Source organism: Trichoderma asperellum, chromosome 3 (assembly GCF_020647865.1).
Source record: "Trichoderma asperellum chromosome 3, complete sequence".
Classification (NCBI taxonomy): Eukaryota; Fungi; Ascomycota; class Sordariomycetes; order Hypocreales; family Hypocreaceae; genus Trichoderma; species Trichoderma asperellum.
Window position 1 is genome coordinate 2,737,422 of NC_089417.1, and position 17,602 is coordinate 2,755,023.

General features: G+C 46.4%; 5 protein-coding genes across 5 annotated transcripts; 1 reads left to right on the forward strand and 4 right to left on the reverse strand.

Moving 5' to 3' along the window:
• The first annotated feature begins 237 nt into the window (after positions 1–237).
• Positions 238–3,891, forward strand: TrAFT101_005491 (uncharacterized protein). The gene is made up of 4 exons (XM_066127494.1): positions 238–728; positions 784–1,824; positions 1,898–2,653; positions 2,740–3,891. Exons 1-4 carry the CDS (start codon positions 533–535, stop codon positions 3,741–3,743), a joined length of 2,997 nt encoding a protein of 998 aa, XP_065983605.1. The 5' UTR covers positions 238–532; the 3' UTR covers positions 3,744–3,891.
• A 1,109-nt stretch (positions 3,892–5,000) lies between these two features.
• Positions 5,001–6,207, reverse strand: TrAFT101_005492 (uncharacterized protein). The gene is made up of 2 exons (XM_024905447.2): positions 5,237–6,207; positions 5,001–5,160 (listed from the first exon to the last, which is right to left on the reverse strand). Exons 1-2 carry the CDS (start codon positions 5,454–5,456, stop codon positions 5,117–5,119), a joined length of 264 nt encoding a protein of 87 aa, XP_024757307.1. The 5' UTR covers positions 5,457–6,207; the 3' UTR covers positions 5,001–5,116.
• Positions 6,208–7,250: 1,043 nt separating this feature from the next.
• TrAFT101_005493 (uncharacterized protein) lies at positions 7,251–9,644 on the reverse strand. Its single transcript, XM_024910739.2, has 5 exons — positions 9,172–9,644; positions 8,921–9,108; positions 8,725–8,864; positions 8,074–8,642; positions 7,251–8,000 (listed from the first exon to the last, which is right to left on the reverse strand). Exons 1-5 carry the CDS (start codon positions 9,395–9,397, stop codon positions 7,336–7,338), a joined length of 1,788 nt encoding a protein of 595 aa, XP_024757305.1. The 5' UTR covers positions 9,398–9,644; the 3' UTR covers positions 7,251–7,335.
• Positions 9,645–10,031: 387 nt separating this feature from the next.
• TrAFT101_005494 (uncharacterized protein) lies at positions 10,032–13,125 on the reverse strand. Its single transcript, XM_024908687.2, has one exon. It carries the CDS (start codon positions 13,050–13,052, stop codon positions 10,212–10,214), a length of 2,841 nt encoding a protein of 946 aa, XP_024757304.1. The 5' UTR covers positions 13,053–13,125; the 3' UTR covers positions 10,032–10,211.
• Positions 13,126–14,574: 1,449 nt separating this feature from the next.
• TrAFT101_005495 (uncharacterized protein) lies at positions 14,575–16,641 on the reverse strand. Its single transcript, XM_024910738.2, has 2 exons — positions 15,798–16,641; positions 14,575–15,727 (listed from the first exon to the last, which is right to left on the reverse strand). The coding sequence occupies exons 1-2, from the start codon at positions 16,576–16,578 to the stop codon at positions 14,811–14,813; spliced, it is 1,698 nt and encodes a 565-aa protein (XP_024757303.1). The 5' UTR covers positions 16,579–16,641; the 3' UTR covers positions 14,575–14,810.
• Positions 16,642–17,602: the final 961 nt, after the last annotated feature.

Below are 17,602 nucleotides of genomic sequence, written 5' to 3' on the forward strand. Positions count from 1 at the left end.
TGAGCATCATGAGTTAGTCTTTAGGCCCAACTACTATTCATACCCAAGAGTTCTTGGTCCAGCTCCGGATCCACGACTCAGTTGCAGGTGCACATAAATATATATTTAATATATAACGAATAGAATAACTACGGCAGAGTGACATATTATTGGATAGAATTTCACGCTGCGTCATGAATTGTCGACTCAGATCAATCTCCAGGAGTATTTTGTGTCGTAGTTTTTCCGCACGCAAACACTCATCGCTCAATAAATGTTGTTTCACTTGATCTTTTGATCATTTGTTATATTTCAGTGAATGTTTAATGCCTGGCGCTACACGAGCTTGACTTATTTTATTGTTTTCAATACACTCCCTTCGTGAACAAATCTCCAGAATCCGGCTCTGCGATTGAACTCTTCCCAGAATTCGGTACGACCACGTGTGTAACGCCGCCTGCGCCTTTTTATCTAAACCCCGCGTCTCGACGGACGAGTCCTGATGATACAATACTGAATTGATCAATTAAAGTAAAACAAGAGCCAAGAAATAATGGGATCTGTGAATCGAAGAAAACGCGAAACGCCCAAGAATAAGGTCCTCGCAGAGCTGAACAAGTTGGTTGGATTGAAAGAAGTCAAAGAGCAGTTTGAGAATATAGAAGGTTGTGTTCGTATCTGCTCTCTCCAAGGAACGAACCCCCGAACAGAACGGTGGCATGCTGTTTTCCAAGGAAACCCTGGAACAGGTAAGCTTGTTCTTCCGTCCTTTGTAAGAACGCGTTATTCACGGGGCCATCATAGGAAAAACTACAGTGGCTAGACTATACGCTAGATTTTTGCGGTGTATGGGCATTGTAAAATCCAAATCATATAAAGAAACATCTGGTGCACAACTAGTATGCATGGGGCCAAGAGAAGTCAAGGAGTTGTTCGAGGTACCTGGAGTTAGCCCACTTCAGGGTCTGTTAAGTACAAGAGCTCAACAACCGTCTCGAGGTAGCCATTCTGACGACGACGATGATGATGATGGAAATGACCCTACATCATTTGTCCGCACCACTTCTTCCCTCGAACCTGGCTGTTTAAAAGATGGCGGTTTTCTATTTGTTGACGAGGCCTATCAGCTAACTGCTCCTCATGTGCCCAACGCCGGTCGCCAAGTTCTCGATATTATTCTTACAGAGATTGAAAACAATGTCGGCAATTTAGTTGTCATCTTTGCGGGATATAAAGAAGAGCTCGAATCATTTTTTGCACACAATCCTGGGTTAAAAAGCCGAATTCCTCATACTCTTCAATTTGCGGATTTTACTGATCAAGAGCTGCTACAAACTCTCGTTGGTCGAATTGAAAGAAAATACAAAGGCAGGATGAGAGTCGAGGACGGAATGCATGGAAAATACATGCGCGTGGCTATTCGTCGACTTGCGCGCAGCCGAGGAAAGAAGGGATTCGGTAACGCCCGCGCTGTGGAAAATGTATTACTCAAAATTTGGGAGCGTCAAGCAAAACGCCTTTCTAAACGCAAAAACCTGACAGACAAAGAAGTTTTTACTTTTACCAAGGAGGATATTCTTGGACCCAATCCTACCGATGTTAGATTGACAAGCTCGGCTTGGGCAAAGCTTCAACAGCTTACCGGACTGGAAGAGGTGAAGAAATCAATTAATAACATGTTTGAAGCGCTTGAGATGAACTATCGACGAGAAATGGCCGAGCAGGTACCTTTGAGCTTCTCTTTGAATCGGATATTTGTTGGGTCACCTGGTACTGGTAAAACCACTGTGGCGAAGTTGTACGGCCAGATACTAGTCGACTTGGGCTTCCTCAGCAATGGCGAGGGTACGTATATATATCTATTCGTTCTATGACATCTTCTTCCTGCTGTCGAATGATATGACTAATATACAAGAAGTGGTTACAAAAAATCCTGCAGACTTTATAGGCGAGGCTGTCGGAAAATCAGAAGCACAGACGAAATCCATACTTTCGGCAACAGTCGGTAAGGTCTTGATCATTGATGAAGCTTATATGCTGGATCCTGGTGAAGCGTCTAAGCGCAATGATACATACAGAGGCGCTGTGCTCGATACACTTGTTGCCGAAGTACAAAGCGTGCCTGGTGAAGACCGTTGCGTGATTTTGCTTGGCTATGAAGATAGACTGATGGAAATGTTTCGTAATGCCAACCCCGGGCTTTCGGGAAGATTTGCCGCCGACAAGCCATTTCGTTTTGAAGACTTTAGCCAAGCTCAACTCTGGGACATCCTGCACCGAAAATTGGGGGCTCGAAACTTGCAATCGACAGCAGAGGGCTCGAAAGCTGCCATGGAGGTCTTAAACCGAGCTCGAATGCGCCAGGATTTCAGCAATGGAAGAGAGGTTGACAGTCTTGTCTCATCTGCCACGGAAAATAACCTACAAAGACAGTCAAAAGCAGGTGCATCTAACTATGGCTATGATATGATCTTAAGCCAAGAGGATTTTGACCCGAATCATGGTCGTGCACAGCAAGCCTCTGCCAATTGTAGAGCTTTTCTGCAAAACAAAGTATCGAACGATGTCATATTCCAACTGGAACAGTATAAAAGTCTAGTTCAAGCTACTAGATCACGGAAACTTGGTACTACCTCGATCATCCCAAAGTCGTTTATTTTTAAAGGGCCTTCAGGTTCGTACCATTGCCATGTCTGAACAGATGTGCTCTTCTTGCTACTTTTAAACACATCTAGAGGAACTAGATGCTAATCGTATTAGGTACCGGAAAGACTACGGTTGCCCGGTATATGAGTACTTTATTGCACGATCTAGGAGTCTTGTCCACCAACAAGATATTCATTGAATGTTCAGCAGCAGATTTTATTGGTGAACACGTGGGCCACACTGCTCCTAAAACAAGATCACAGTTTATGAAAGGTCTCGGAGGAGTTTTATATATCGACGACGCCCACCAGCTTATGGAAGGCGGGTATGCTACTGAGGCCATCAATGAGCTTGTTCGACTTTTACAAAAGCATAGTGAGAAGATTGTTATAATCTTGGCTGGGCCATATCACGAGATTGAAGCACTCATGTCGAAAGCGCATGGCATCAGCGGCTCTGTTTTTAAAGAAATCATCTTCGAAAACCTTTCCGCTTCGGAATGTTTGACTCTACTCAAACGATTGCTGGGGGAAAACGGAATCGGTAGCAGTATCTTTAGTGATCAAATCGTGAAGTGCTTCGTAAACCAATTCGAGATACTTTGCAGCATGAATCATTGGAGAAACGCCAACGACGTACGATCGTTATCAGATTGGATGGTAACAGATGTTCTCACTAATAATATACCCGGTGGCCAGGCTGGCAATGGATTGAATCTCTCGGTAGAGCGGGCTAATTTCTTTTTCCAAAAGATGTTCCAGATGAAGTCTGCTATGCAAATGAACGATCCCCACAACATAATGGAAGCATTTCGCCAAACAGAGTCAGCTCGACTGTCAATCAGTTACCATATGTCAGAAAACAAGCCGCAAACCTGTTTCACTGAGCAAGCTACATGCATGCAGACTAACAAAGCTGAAGAGCCTACCACAATCAAGGAGGAGTCATACTGCGCATATGACGAGCAGGTGAACAAAATCAAGTCTGTGCAACAAGTTTTGCAGTCTATCGGACAATGTGAGGCTGGATTTGATTGGGTCAGAGAAGGCAGTGGCTATAGGTGCAAGGGAGGAAGCCACTACGTGTCTGACAGCCAAGTCCAGGCATATACTTCGTAGTTATCTCATGGTAATTGAGGTGAAGGAACTCTTTTCGCTATATATCAGCTAGTGACTATCAGGGATCGTGATTATTGTAGCTGCTTGTCAGTAACCAAGCAATCAATTCGACGGAATATCTAATAGATTACTTTCGATTGATCTCGGGGTGATTGCGTGTTCTCTCAATTATGAGGATGCCTATCTAGCATCTCGTCTAGGAATAAAAACAAGCCAATCAGACCCAGCATTCCTAGGTGACTAAGAGTAGAATTCGCACGGAAAAGCCTTCAACTCAACCGACATTACTTCTTCTAATAGTAAGATTATTCATATATTTTGTTATTAACATCCACTGAGTATGCTAGATGTATACAACTACAGCTGGGTAATAAGACGGTAAGAGCCTCTGGGTTAGATCCCGCGTTTGCTATGTTTCAAGTGACAAAGGAAAGGGTCTGATTTATCAATTTCCATCTTGGGGGGGTGGACCGTAGGGATTAGTGTCCTCCACTAGTTTCTGGAAGACTTCATAGCCCTTAGGTCCTAGTATATAGTTGAGGGAGGAGTATCATTCTGCAAGCCCTTTTCTTAGACTTCGGGAAGGAAGGGTTCTATCATGCAATAGCTTATGAAGTAACCTTATGTCCCGGGCTCTCCGCACTTTCAGAGTGGCCTCGTGTCGTGTCTAAATTTTTCGTGATACTCCACAAAGTCTCCGTATCCTAATCTCTCCGCCAGTAGCCTATGGAGGATGGGTCTTGTTAGTTGTAGCTTGGGGAGTTGGGGGTACTTCTAATAATAAGATAAAAATAATTTTAAAATTATAAAGATGATTAAATAAGCCTCAAGTCAAAAAGAGTTATTTTCAATTCTATAATAGTAAAGAGGATACCTCTTTTATTGTCCACGATCTAAGCCCCTACTATGAGGGGAGACTGCAAAAAAGGCGTTCAAATATGAGTGAGTTATCAATAGCTCTAGAATGCTAATGCCACACTAATATATATGATCATAACAAGGACAGCCTCAGACCACCCAGTGTAGGTCGGGGTCCAAGAAAGATACTGCTCTCATGAATATAGAATACGCGGGATTTGGTGAGCAAGACGCTCTATCGACGTTGTAACCATAGCCGGGCTTAGAATAATCTACATTGTTCTTGAAGACATTGGCGGATTACAAAAAAAGCCAAGTAATCATGTCCCGAACATTTCAAACAATATACATACAGGCAATAAATACAGCTAGTAACATTGTGTCACAAAATCTAGTTTTGGGGAACAATATAACCGAAGTTGACTAATTGTATATATTATTCAGCCATTTAATTCTGTTATATACATCAAGCGTCCAGCTTTTAACCTTCGCTTCCGATATTCGCCCGTAAACTTTTACTGTGCGGCGCAGAGAGCCTGAACGGCAGGGAGAACTTGGTCTATAAGTAGAAGAAGTCAGCATTAGCAAGGAAAACTAGCTTTCACGCCTCTTGAACCAAGAAGATATATGCGTACTGATAGCAACATCGGCGCCGCAAGCGGCGACAACGCATGCAGTGGCGTCCGTCTCAATGGCATTGAAAGATTTGCAGGCGCATGCATAATCAGTAGTTGCGCAGTTTGTATCTTTTGTAATCGCAGCGTCGAGACAAGGAATAGCGCATGAAGGAATGTCGCCAACGGTTTGGCCGTAGACGGCGGCAACAAAGGTGGCAAGAGCAAGAGTGAACTTCATTTTAGAGAATGGATAGATAGGTTTCTTATGAATAGGCGTTACTTATTTGATGATATAAGTTGTCAAAGAGAACTTTGTTGTTAATGACTTATGAAATGAATTCAACTCAAAGGCAGGCAGCGCTATACTTTATAGTTTATAGATACATAGGCAAGGCAGGATGCCGAGGACATTTCTCTTCTGCAAGCATGTGCTTTCTCATCTTGTGCCAGAGTAAACCTCACATCGTAATTGACATTTACTCCCCCGCATCTAAATTGAGATGCATCTATCCCCGCATTGTGAAGTCGTATCATGAATTCATATGCACCCCAGACGGACATGACAACTGAAGGGGTAAGACTGACGGAGACTCAATCTCTTTTGATCCTTAGGGCCATGGATTACTTCCCAAAACATCACTCTCCGCATTCCTATTTGCAATATCTTTATGTAATTTGGGTACCATCAATGGCCACCGTAAGCCACGTCATGCTAGCAAGGGCAGTTGTACGTCGGCCCGTCGCTGTTGAAGATCTCGTCTCCGAGAGCAAGAGAAATCTGATGTCTATCATTTCTTTTGAGGCGATTGGTGCCTCTCAGAGATAGAAAATGCATAAGTAACTAATTTAATACTCTTCTCGCAAACTGAAACAGTTGTGGCTATGCAAGACTAAGTGTATGATGGATATTTCATTATCCGGCATTTAGGGGGCTGTTTAAGGCAATATTTTACCTGTTGACTCGAGATCCGAACGGAGCATGGCATTGGTGCCAAGCAAGATGAACGTCGGCAGTTACGTGAAGATCCCTGACACGTGAACATGACAGAATTCTCTTTAAAAACTACATTGACATAAAGTCTTAAAACAGCCTAAGTCCAAACCCCGCTCGCTTCATAACTGTGACCTTCCCGATCAATACGAATAATGAGGCAACGAGGCGATGTTGTAGGGTCACACTCGCCGCCTGTATTCCGGCTTAGCCGCTTCAATAGTTTATTTTTTTTAATATGTTGGTCAGCAAGAGCGGAATACTGAAAATGAAGCAATCTAAGCAGCCGCTTGTATTGTTTTGGATCTACCAACTGGTATTGAAAGACATATCGTGAATCATATCCATGTACATGTACATATTTTGTCATTCCTTCTTTTCGCCAGCACCCATTGTTAGGCGCAACGACTAGTGGAAATATAGACAGGTTCCACAAGGATCGGTCGGTCGCCCGAATGAGTACGAAAAGCTAGCTAGTACATGCCGCTGCGCATGATGCTATACATTTTTGGGCCATTATGACACGTCGCGTTTTTTTTTTCCAGAATCGGTGCATGGTTGTTTCTCTATTCAGTTCCTCGTGTATGTATTCTGTTGATCTACACCATTTTTGTATAGAAGCATAAATCCGGCTTAAAATAACACTGAGAGACTCACCATTCTTTGTCTCGATGCTAAACGTATCATTGACATGCAGGGACTAGTATTTGTGACAAGATTTATCCATCTATCAGTAGCTCAGAGCATATATACTAATATTTGTTTGTTTTCCGTCCACATACAGCTTTACATATATGCTTTCTTCAAGTAGGCGTCTCTGTAATTTTTGTTCAAGAGGAAGACCAAAACGAGCGGACAAATGCAATTATTGACATCGGGGCGATAACTTTTGGCATGGTACACGTCGTTACAAATGCAAATTTCGGGTGTATTTCAGCTCTTTTGTGGCCTTTTAGACACGACAAGTGTGTCTATGATCAGCTGGCAAATTCACATTTCACATAACACAGCAGACATTTAGCAAAAGCTCGAATCGGGATACTGGTGACAAAATATTACAAAACAAAAATGTTCATGAGCCTGGTCCTCAACATTTCGACTTTATTCTATTGAGGAACAAAATGACCTATGAGAGGCCAACGACCTCGTAATTCCAGTTACAGGTAGCGTTAGAACTCTGGGCCGCCACCTGCTTCGTACCCGTGGCCGATGCAACCACAGAACCAGCGCTATTCACAATTTGGATATACTGCCCGCCACCAACGCTCAGCCCAGGCACAGCGCGGTAATTGAGCCCAACAGTGCCAGCAAAGCTGCCAATTAGCCCGTTATTACTATACACTTTGATCGTGTACCCACTTGAGGGCAACAGGACAGCGAAGTTAACCGTGTCTTGGCCCTGTTGGTAATTCTGAATCGTGGATGAACAGCTGGCGCTGGTCAGCAGTGTGCGATACCATAATGAGCCCACAGGACCCGATCCTGGAGGCAGGATCTGACTGCCACTTGTAGCTGTGCCGCCTTTGTATGCCCTGATGAATGGTGACACCAGCTGTTGCCAACCTGTATGATCGAATCCATTGGCGTAGTTGCCAATTGTTGAGCCATCGATTTGTCCCTGGAAAAAGTTTCCGATATAATGCCCTTCTCCTGCGTCATTCCAGGTAATTAGCTCTACCAAATCTGGTTGCAAATCCAGCACTTGTTCGAATCGCTGTGGCAAGTTGACTTCTCCAATGCGGTACCAGTCTTGGCCAGGGCCAAGATATTTGAACTGGAAACTGGACACAGCTACATAGCAGGTGCCTCATTAGCACTTACACTGGAAATATAAAGAAAGAGGCGTGTAATTGGGGACTCTTACGCATCAAAAATACTTTACCAGCGGCCCGTGCTTGCTGGAGAAGATTCTGATCAACGCTATCAGATACATTGGATATGGTGGTACCTGGAGCAGGCCACGCAGACTCCCAGCTGAAGACACCATCGGCAACAGTATAAGTTGAAAAAAAGTTACTCGGCCAGCCACTCCAGTCGCCAAAGTTGGGAATAAAGTATGGGTTGATGCCTTGGGCCGTTAGTGGCTGCTTAAAGCCCAAGAGCCAGTCGGAGTTTGCAATGAAGCCACCATCGTAAGTACTCACGAGAGGCCTGCCGGAAATGGTGTAATAAGAAGCGCGAGAAGTGTAGTTGAGCAAGAACGATGGGATCTGCGATGGAGAGATAGTATGCCAGCTCATGTCAAACGACATAAATAGCTTGAAGCCATATTGGTCAGCGGCATCAAACAGGTACCCTATCGCTTCCAGAGCCCAGGGATCTGTGATATCATGAGTGTTCAGAGCAAAAGCGTCGAAGCCTACTGCTTTTGCATCTGTAACATCCTGCACAGCTTCTGCTGCCGTCATCGATCCGACCATATAGTGAGCGAATCTATTATTCAATTAGCTCAGTTATACACTCACAATGACTTTTATAACCACTCTCAAGAAGAAAAACGAAAAAGGTTTCTTACACCGCTCTCGGCACTGTAGTTGATGTTGGTCCAGAAGTAGTCGACTTTGTAGAACTTGCTTTAGTCGTCGTCTGGGCAGATGATGAAGTTGACGACGTTGGAGGGGTAGAAGTAACCGGAGTTCCCGTTCCTTTGCTAACCTGAAAATTACGCTCATGAGTCGATTTTTTCTCACAGTCAAGATTCTGCTTCTTACCAGCGAAGCCATAGAGTATCCGGAAGGAACAGAGGTCACGCAAATACCGGCAACCGATCCTCCGTTAACAAAGGCTCCAGTCAAACCGACTTCGCAGCAAAATCCATTCCCAAAGCTTCCCGTCCATAACGACCAAGCAGCGCTCGCGCAACTTGGTGCACCCTCAACACTGCCTCGGCAATTACTTGCTAAATGTTGTAGAGCATGATCAGTATGTGTAGAAGTACTAGCAACCCAGAATACTCTCTTACTAGTAGGGCAGCAGGCTTCCACTTCACCATTCCCGGTAGCTTGGCAGTTTGACGTCGAAGGGCAGCAAGACTCGTTACCGCAGGATTTTGTATCGGCAGGACATGTTCCCGACTGCAGTGACCAACCTTGACCTGCAACCGCTCGGGGTCGTGTAAGCGGAACTGCGGTGGAAAGAGCTGGAGACACAAGAGTTCCGAGAATAACAAAGGAGCGTAACGCCCCCATAATACCAAGAACGATAGGTAGCGAATCAAACTATGGACAGACAAGTGTTACTAGTAGACGATGTAGTCTGCAAGTTATGTATGCAAGAAAGCGAAGGTGTGTAGTATTATATATATACTCAACTCGGCGTCATCTCGCGAGACCGAGCAAAAACATCTCGGTCAAATAGAAGAGATCCGCTTCGTAGTTTAACTTCATTCTACCACAGCGGTTTCGTATCATCGTAAGATGACGGCGAAATTCTCGCATTCTTCATATTTAACCCTAGGCGATAGAGTCTTAGCATCAGCTTCGCTAAGGGGCTCCCTAATCAACACAAAGAAGACCCCTGGCTGCTTCACCCCGCATTTTTCAACTCTAACATGCGGGAATTCGGCCCGCTCGCGATGATAATAACCCGTGATTTTAGTGCCGGTAATAACGGCCTTTCGCGTCTTATATTTCGTTCTCGCCAAGCCGTATTTAGTTTCCGTTATGCCCATCTTACAAGGCTCTTGAATCTCATCCTTCTGCATATAGGTAGGTATACAGCTACAAGAGTTTGCTCGAGTCCATCTCACGAGTATCCCATAGGTTTAGGCCGCTAGTATTGGCGCGTATACAGTGGTTCAGGCGGAACTTTTGTTCCGACATCTTACGCCAAGGACTATAAGCCAAAGGGCGTAGCTACGTTCACAAAGTAACTAAGTTCAAGGGCCTATTTAGAATCAATGTGTAGATAAATTCGTAATTTTCAGACCGTTACTATAAGCTCAATACAAAGTTCCTCAAAAACATAATCCCACATAGGCGCCATTCATAGTTTCATCATCACTTAATCATCAAACGTTCCCCTCATCGGAATCTCATCGTCGTACTTGCCCTCTTCCTTCTTCATATGCTTATCGAAGCTCTGTGTCGACATCTGTACTTTGTCAAACAGCGTTCTATCCAAAACTGGAGCTGCAGGTGGCAGCTGGCCCTTTGCACGAGCCATATCCGCATTCTTGGTGTAGTTGTGCAGTGCCAGGCTGGACGCAATCTGGAAAGCGTTCCTGATCTGTCGACCGTTCCAGCAACCCGTAGATCGCGCGAGATCCTCGTAATGCTTCGCGGCAAATTCAAGGATCTCATCATCCTTGATGACCATTGATGGCTCGCCAGTCATCTTGTGTCGCTCAGACTCCATCACTCTGAGCTTAGCGACGTTAAGACGGAAGATCTCAGTTGTCTGAGTCTTATCGAGGGGAGGGTAGTACAGAGATAGGTGGATACGTGATTTGAACGCCTCATCAATAGTGCCCACACGGTTAGTTGTCAAGAACAAGAGACCATTGTAGTACTCAAGCACGCGGAGGAACACGGACACAAGAGCATTTCGCTTCATGTCCAACTTCGATCGCTGCGAGAGGAAAACATCTGCCTCATCAAGCAGGAGCACGCAGTCCCACAAGTGCGCAAGGCGGAAGACATTCTTCAGTGAAGACTCGACCTCATGAGGCGAGAGACCAAGATCACCGCAGGTAATGACAAACAGCGGCTTCTTATTCTCCATAGCCACAGCTTCAGCAGTCGCAGTCTTGCCCACGCCAGGTACACCGTGCAGGAGAACGACAAGTCCACGGCCCTTGCCCTGGATTAGATCTTGTCCTGGACCTTCTGTGGCAGCGTCAACATATCGCCGCTCTAGCTGCTTCTTGCGGAAGTGGGACATGACTAGACTGCGGACAACATCTTTGTAGTCGCCATGAATTCGGAGGTTCTCAAATACTCCAACCTCGCGTCTGATAGGCTTGAGGAGGTTCAAGTCGATAGGCATGAAACGACGCTCTCGGAGGGCATATGCGAACATACGCTTGGGGAGCAAGACAAGATCCTCATCACGTAGCTTCTGAGCTGCCGCGTTTGCTTCAAAGTTTCGAGATCCCCTAAGGCGGTTGCGCAAAAAGGTATCAACGGCGAGATTGTCTCGGCGCTGGCGGCTCTCGATGCCATCTGCCTTTTGGATAATCTCTTTCTGCACATATGACCTGTTCTGGCGCACGCCATCAAACCATTTCTGGATTGGTATCTCATCATCTGCAATCTCGCAACGGACAGCCTTGTTGACGGCCAACTGGTGGAAATCGGGCCGCCAGTTGGGCATCTTCTGGTACGCCTCAGTCATGTCAACAATCACATCACTTTCAACGAATTCCGGGTGGCGCATCTTCTCATAGTACTCGTTGTCTAAGATCTCCTGGTCGGGTTCATTGCGGTGCGAGGGCGGGTTCCTCGTCAAGGTCCACGCGTTGTGTTGCTGGTGGCGATCCTCCAAGTAATGCAGAAATTGGCGGCCCTGGCCCTTCAAACCACTGATAAGCTCTTCGTGACCGGGTTGGTAGCGCATTGGATAACAGGGCAGCGAGTCGATGGAACGTTCGCCCGCGAAGCCTTCAATCTCAAACTTGGTCTTCACGGCGCCGAAAGCAGTACCATCGTAATCCACGTAGTAAGCTGAGATCTTGAATTTGTTTTGGTCATCAATGTCGTCAAATTCGTCGAAAAATCCCCAGCCGTTTTTGGGGTAAGACGTCTCAGGCTGCGGCGCCTGGATTTTGTAGATGCGCCAAACCTCGTGATATCGGCCACCAGCTTCAACAGCGGCTGGCATGTAGACCAGGTCTCCGACTCGGAAAAGAGACCACAAGTCGTCGAATTTGACTTTCTCGGCGGTGCTACCCTCAAATCGTTGGTAGAGAGGCATGATTTCTTCGTCAATGAATTTGACGTAGCATCGCATGTCCCTCAGAGCCTCGGGGCTGTCCATGAGGCTGTCAAAGTCTTCGTCAACGTTCGAGTCAACCGATGCAAGCGACTCGACATCATCCTTGTCGTCTTCATCACCTTCTGCGTCAGATTTTGTCTCTGAATCAGTGTCATTTTTGCTGTCAATTTCAACGATGACCTCGGCGTCTTCACTAGCCGCTGTATCTGCAGCATCAGAGTGCTCATCAAGCTCTTCATAGTCTGCCCATTTCTCCTCCAGCGTAGCAAGAATGTCCTTCATCTTAGGCTGGAAGTATACAAGGGCCTTAAACGGCCGCATGAATGTGCGAGGGGTAGATCTTGACTCTGTATCGTTCAACAGGGAGGTCAGATGTCCCAAGACGGGCTGTGACTGCACGCGAACGCGCTGGATCTCTGTATCGGTTGAGAGGAGTTCATTCCTCTTTTCCCGTTTGACTTTATCTAGGGGGTCAATCTTCTTGCGGCGGTCGGTTCCAGCATCATAGAGGCTATAGAAGCTCTTGCGCACACGGGCTGTCTCCTCGCTCCGGCGAATCGCACGCTCGCGACGGATCTGACCTTGAAGTCCAGGGCCAGCCATGAGGACATCGATAGCATAATCAGGTTCATTTTCGCCCTGAAAACGGTTCTTGAAGTTTTCAAAATTGACTTTGCGAACTTCAGGGATCTTAGGACGCCACTTGGCCGCAACTCGACGCTGATCGGCAAGGATGCGCTCGCGGCGCTCTGCCTCCTCTTGCAGAGCTATGAAGTCGAGATCATGAGGGCCATATGAGCGTGCTGAGCGGCCATTGCCATTGCCATTGCCATTGCCGTTGTTACCACCACCAAATCGGCCACCCCGTCTGGGGATAGGCTTTCTGGTAGTCTGCTTTGTGCGAGCCATTGTTGAGTCTGGTCGTCAAATATTGTAAGACGGCGGTGGAGAAGGGGAAATGGAAGGCTTATGAGAGAGGTTGAGTGAGTATGGAGTAAAATGATTATTTGATGAGAAGAAAGTCGACATATTATACCACTCGAACTGCTCGTATAAACCAGGAGCCTCCCTCTTGGCGAAGTCGTGACTCACGCCGCAGCAGCTAGGCAGCTGCAAGGCAGCCACCGTGAGATCGAGAGGCCTCAACCAATTAAGCCGCACGAGTCTCGCAAGAACCCAGGCAGCCACCTGGTAATATTTTAGGACTACTTTTCTTCTCAGATCGCTACTGGTTCTCTTGTAACAGCTTGATGAGCTGGCTCTTGCTAATTCGTTTTCCGTAAAGCGTAGGACTATGTGCATGGATGATTACCTAGTACATAGTGGTATCAACGACATGCAGCCATGAGATATGAGATGATGTTTGGTAGCGTGAAGTGACATTCTTGATAGGCACTAGGTAGTTCTACAGTTATCTAATAGCCATAAACCATGTTGGAAGAGTTGCAGAGGCCGGCATTTCTCCTGTCATGTCAATCTTTCTACGTTTTCTAAAGTTACCTTGCCCCCCAGGAAACGAATCCCAGCAATGGACGACCGAAGCCCAGTCCAGTGAAAACTAATAGAGGCTCGCAACTTGATTGCAAACCTTGGGTGAAATTACATTCAGAGACTTGCTACATACTCTTAGATGTGCTGTGAAGTGCCGATGGGATCGTTGAGAAAGTGCCGTGAACTAACATTGGCTAAAGTTTGGGGGTGTCCAGCGCCGTGCACACCGACAGGATGAAGCACAACCTGGGTGGCCTCAGAATACGCAACAAGACTTAGGCTCCTCGGCTCGATCGCGTGTGAGACCCAGGATCGTGTTTTTGGGGGGGTTCTGTTCTCCCCTTTCTGTGCACCGCCAATTGAAAGATTGAGGCTCTGCGAGGCGGATTCGATGGATGCCTGCGAGATTGGTGGGCTTAGAGGCGGATACATGCACACAGCCACGCCAACCCCACTAGTATGATACGGAGATGCATCGCCATAGATACAATCCTAGCCGCGCTATTATGCATAGCCGTGGCTATCACAATTTCTGTCAAATCTCAAAAAAGGCCCCGCTCTTGGGAACAGCTTAGGCTCCTATATAAAGCTTATTTTCTCTCTATTCAACCTCCTCCCTGTGGCAAACATGTCAGAAGTGCATGTTCGTACTCCGAGAATACATACCTTCATATACACGTCGATACATGCCCGAAGCCTCTTAAATAGCGTGCTTCTTATTGACTCTTTCCTCTCAACGGGCCTACACAAGACAAGAAGCGCTTGCAATGGTTCTCCATGGGTCCTGATAGCCCCTCCCGCAAGTGACTCGGTGAACGGAATATCAACACAATGCTTTACAATGCTCTTCTTAGAACAAGGGCACATATACTTATTCCAGGCTACATAACCATTTAACAGTTGAATTTCAACATTGCAAACATGAATCATTCGTAGTTGACATGGGGTATCAAAATTTCTCATTATTATATTTGCACCTAATGCATAAGTCTATCTATAAATTCCCATTCGCCAGCCATCGTCTAAATCATCCTTTCTTGAGCTCTAATATAAAAAATGAAAAAAAAAAAAAAGAGTGGGGGGAATAAAACCGTCATTCTCTTCTCTATGTCTCCTCCACTTCGTTGATTCAAAAAATTAATAATATCCAGTTGTTTGTTATAGGTATCTCGCAGCTTAGTCGTATACCGAGGCCTTTGACCACTTGGAGCCAGCTCGAATCCTCTTTCCATATTTGTAAAAGAAAAACGGGACTGGGATCAGCAATGCCGCAAACCCACCCGTGATGCTGGAGCCTGGCCCAACGCCGATGTTATGAAACAAGGGACCAACGACCAAGGGAAAGGCAGCAGCAAAGCAAGATCGGAGGAATGTATTTGCTGCAATAGCTGATGCAGCGTAGGCTTGGAAGGTATCCACCAGGTAATTGAGTGCAGCCTGAAAGATGGTGAAGAAGCCAGTTCCTAGCAACACGAGGCCGATGCAAGGAACGATCCAATGAATATCAAGTCGGGCACCGGTCCAGCCTATCATAAACTGTCCGCCACTGAATAGGATGGAGCCGATCATCATGGGCGGAAGTCGTTTTTCTGGGACAGCACGGTTGCCGGCAGCGTGATATGCCTTGTTGTAGATGAGTTGGTTATAAATATTGGCAACACATCCAAAAATTGCTCCCAGAAAGACGCACGAAAAAGGCAGCGTTGAAACCAAAGGATTCCAGCCACGAATTTCTCCAAATATAATAGGGATTGCTCCCAGCTGCATGTACAATATACCGTAGCAGAAACTAGCATACAAGGCGACAAGGAAGCAAATAGGCGTAAGTAGCAGCTGTATAGGCCGTATCAAAAACTTCTTACAGAGCTCCTTCACGCTAACATCCCATTCTTCGAATTTGGCATGAAGAGCCCAGTTTCCGCTCTCATGGCGCAGTCGGCGGGCTTTGTAGACAAGAAGTTTCGGGGGGTAGCTTTCATCAATGAATATGACTGCAAAAATGAGAACGAGGGCCTGCAGGATTCCTGTGAGGTATTCGGTCCAGCGCCACCCTAAAGATGGCTGCTCGGCCACAGCAGCAGAGACGATAGGACCTGGAATATTCGTTAGCAAGGTCGCTTCTTCAAGATGAGGCTATGATTTTGAGGCAGATGATTCACGTACCTAATGCCGGCCCACCGACAACGGCCATGGCGTACCCAGCCAGAGCAATACCGCGATGAGCTGGGGTGTAAAGGTCACCCAAGACGCCACCAGTATTCGTGACGGGCGCGGAAGCAAAGAAAGCTCCAAAGAATCGAGTCAGCATTACCGTCTGGAGGTCCTTGGCTGTAGCAGTGCCGAAACTAAAGGCGATGGAGATGAACATCGGAATCATCACTGCAGCACGTCGGCCGTATACTTCGCTCAGCGGTGCCCACAGTAACGGTCCCGTTCCGAAGCCACAGAGAAATAAAGTCGTGCCAAGCACAGCGACCTGAGATCCTACATGAAACTCTTCGGCGACCAGCTTCGTACCAGCGGAATATGATGAGGAGGCCCATGTGGCCGACATGGTAACAAGTCCATAAAGAGCCGTTGTAAGCACCTTTTTGTGCGTAGGCCAGTTGAGAGGGTGGTAGGGATCATCGGGTCCATCGAAAGTGACAATCTCATCCTCTGTCGTCTTAATATGCGCAAGAGGATGTGTAAACTGAACATCTGCTCGAGAGCGAATTCTTGACAGAACCGTCTCTCGTCTTGATATAGATCTTGATAGAGGCCGGTTCAAGCCTGAGCTGCTTGCCGACTGGGCGCGAGGTCGATTCTTGCTACTCTGAGACACATTGGACTGAGTCTCATGGAGAGCTGGACGGTGGCCATCTGGCTCGTCATCTTTTTCTCTGTCGTTTATGCTGTTGCTACTTGATATACTCTCTCTTGATATGCTCTCTTCGTCCGGCATTTTGAAGATTATAGCACGTGGGGTGCATTAAAAAGCCACAACAATATCCTTAGCGCGTCTCCAAATCCCGAACAATGACCCATCGTGGGAGTGGCAACATCTATATATATATAACTATTGTACGAACAACACAGCCGAAAGCCGGAACAAAACTTTCCACACTGGTCGACCGCTAAATCGAACTCGACAGAAATATCAAGCCAGCAATTGGTTGTGAAAATTAACCAAGCTACTTTCAATATCTGCCGTTGATTGTTTCCGATCCACAATCCGGCTCAACTGTGCCGATTGCTAGGGGCTTCAGCTGACGTCAACAGCCGATTTCGACCACGCAAGGCCCGGCGAAAGATGTAAACGCGAGCCGAGGACGGCGCCGATGCCACTCGGCTATATGCTACTAACTTCCATTCGTTGCTATTAGTCATTAAGTGGGCTTTGCAAGGTAAGTCAATAGGCGTTAAAGCGGACATAGAAGCCGTTCTAACTCAATACTGGCCAGGCACGATTTATAAGGTGGGCCCGTATTCCGGTGCTAGCTTCGGCACAGAAGACGGAGGTGGACCATCAAGGTTGCGTTTTGAAGTCTCCGTGATACTACTAGTAAAAGCGTGCCAATGTCTCCGTGATTATAGTTTTTAAGAAAAAAAAAAATTCTATGTAGAAGCACGGTCGAATGTGAATGATAACAAGCATTGTCCTGATTCTCTCGGATATTTTCATCACAGCCCTGAATAATGCCGTTGGGATTACCAACGGCTTACAATCGACGACAAATGGTGCCTAGTACTATTAGAGCATCTTATATCAAGAAGCTTATTAGGCCTTGTCCGATGGGCAGCGGGGAGTTAGTTCCCTTCCTACGGGGCACTCCGTACATCCCCTTCAATAGCCTGGGTCTCAGCTCTCCATTAAAGTTGCACGCAAACTTGTGATTTTATTATCCTGTGCCGATGGCCACAGGGCCACCGCAATCTTTTGGTCTACATATGAGGCATCATGACAATATACAGGCTAGAAAAACCGC

Excerpts from the sequence above, each read along its gene's own strand:
- TrAFT101_005491 (XM_066127494.1), top strand. The coding sequence starts at position 533 with ATGGGATCTGTGAATCGAAGAAAACGCGAAACGCCCAAGAATAAGGTC. Across the intron at positions 729-783 it reads CCAAGGAAACCCTGGAACAG|GAAAAACTACAGTGGCTAGA; the intron begins GTAAGCTTGTTC and ends GGGCCATCATAG. Across the intron at positions 2,654-2,739 it reads TATTTTTAAAGGGCCTTCAG|GTACCGGAAAGACTACGGTT; the intron begins GTTCGTACCATT and ends TAATCGTATTAG.
- TrAFT101_005492 (XM_024905447.2), bottom strand. The coding sequence starts at position 5,456 with ATGAAGTTCACTCTTGCTCTTGCCACCTTTGTTGCCGCCGTCTACGGC. Across the intron at positions 5,161-5,236 it reads CGGCGCCGATGTTGCTATCA|ACCAAGTTCTCCCTGCCGTT; the intron begins GTACGCATATAT and ends TTCTACTTATAG.
- TrAFT101_005493 (XM_024910739.2), bottom strand. The coding sequence starts at position 9,397 with ATGGGGGCGTTACGCTCCTTTGTTATTCTCGGAACTCTTGTGTCTCCA. Across the intron at positions 9,109-9,171 it reads GGAAGCCTGCTGCCCTACTA|CAAGTAATTGCCGAGGCAGT; the intron begins GTAAGAGAGTAT and ends TACAACATTTAG. Across the intron at positions 8,865-8,920 it reads GATACTCTATGGCTTCGCTG|GTTAGCAAAGGAACGGGAAC; the intron begins GTAAGAAGCAGA and ends CGTAATTTTCAG.
- TrAFT101_005494 (XM_024908687.2), bottom strand. The coding sequence starts at position 13,052 with ATGGCTCGCACAAAGCAGACTACCAGAAAGCCTATCCCCAGACGGGGT.
- TrAFT101_005495 (XM_024910738.2), bottom strand. The coding sequence starts at position 16,578 with ATGCCGGACGAAGAGAGCATATCAAGAGAGAGTATATCAAGTAGCAAC. Across the intron at positions 15,728-15,797 it reads TGTCGGTGGGCCGGCATTAG|GTCCTATCGTCTCTGCTGCT; the intron begins GTACGTGAATCA and ends CGAATATTCCAG.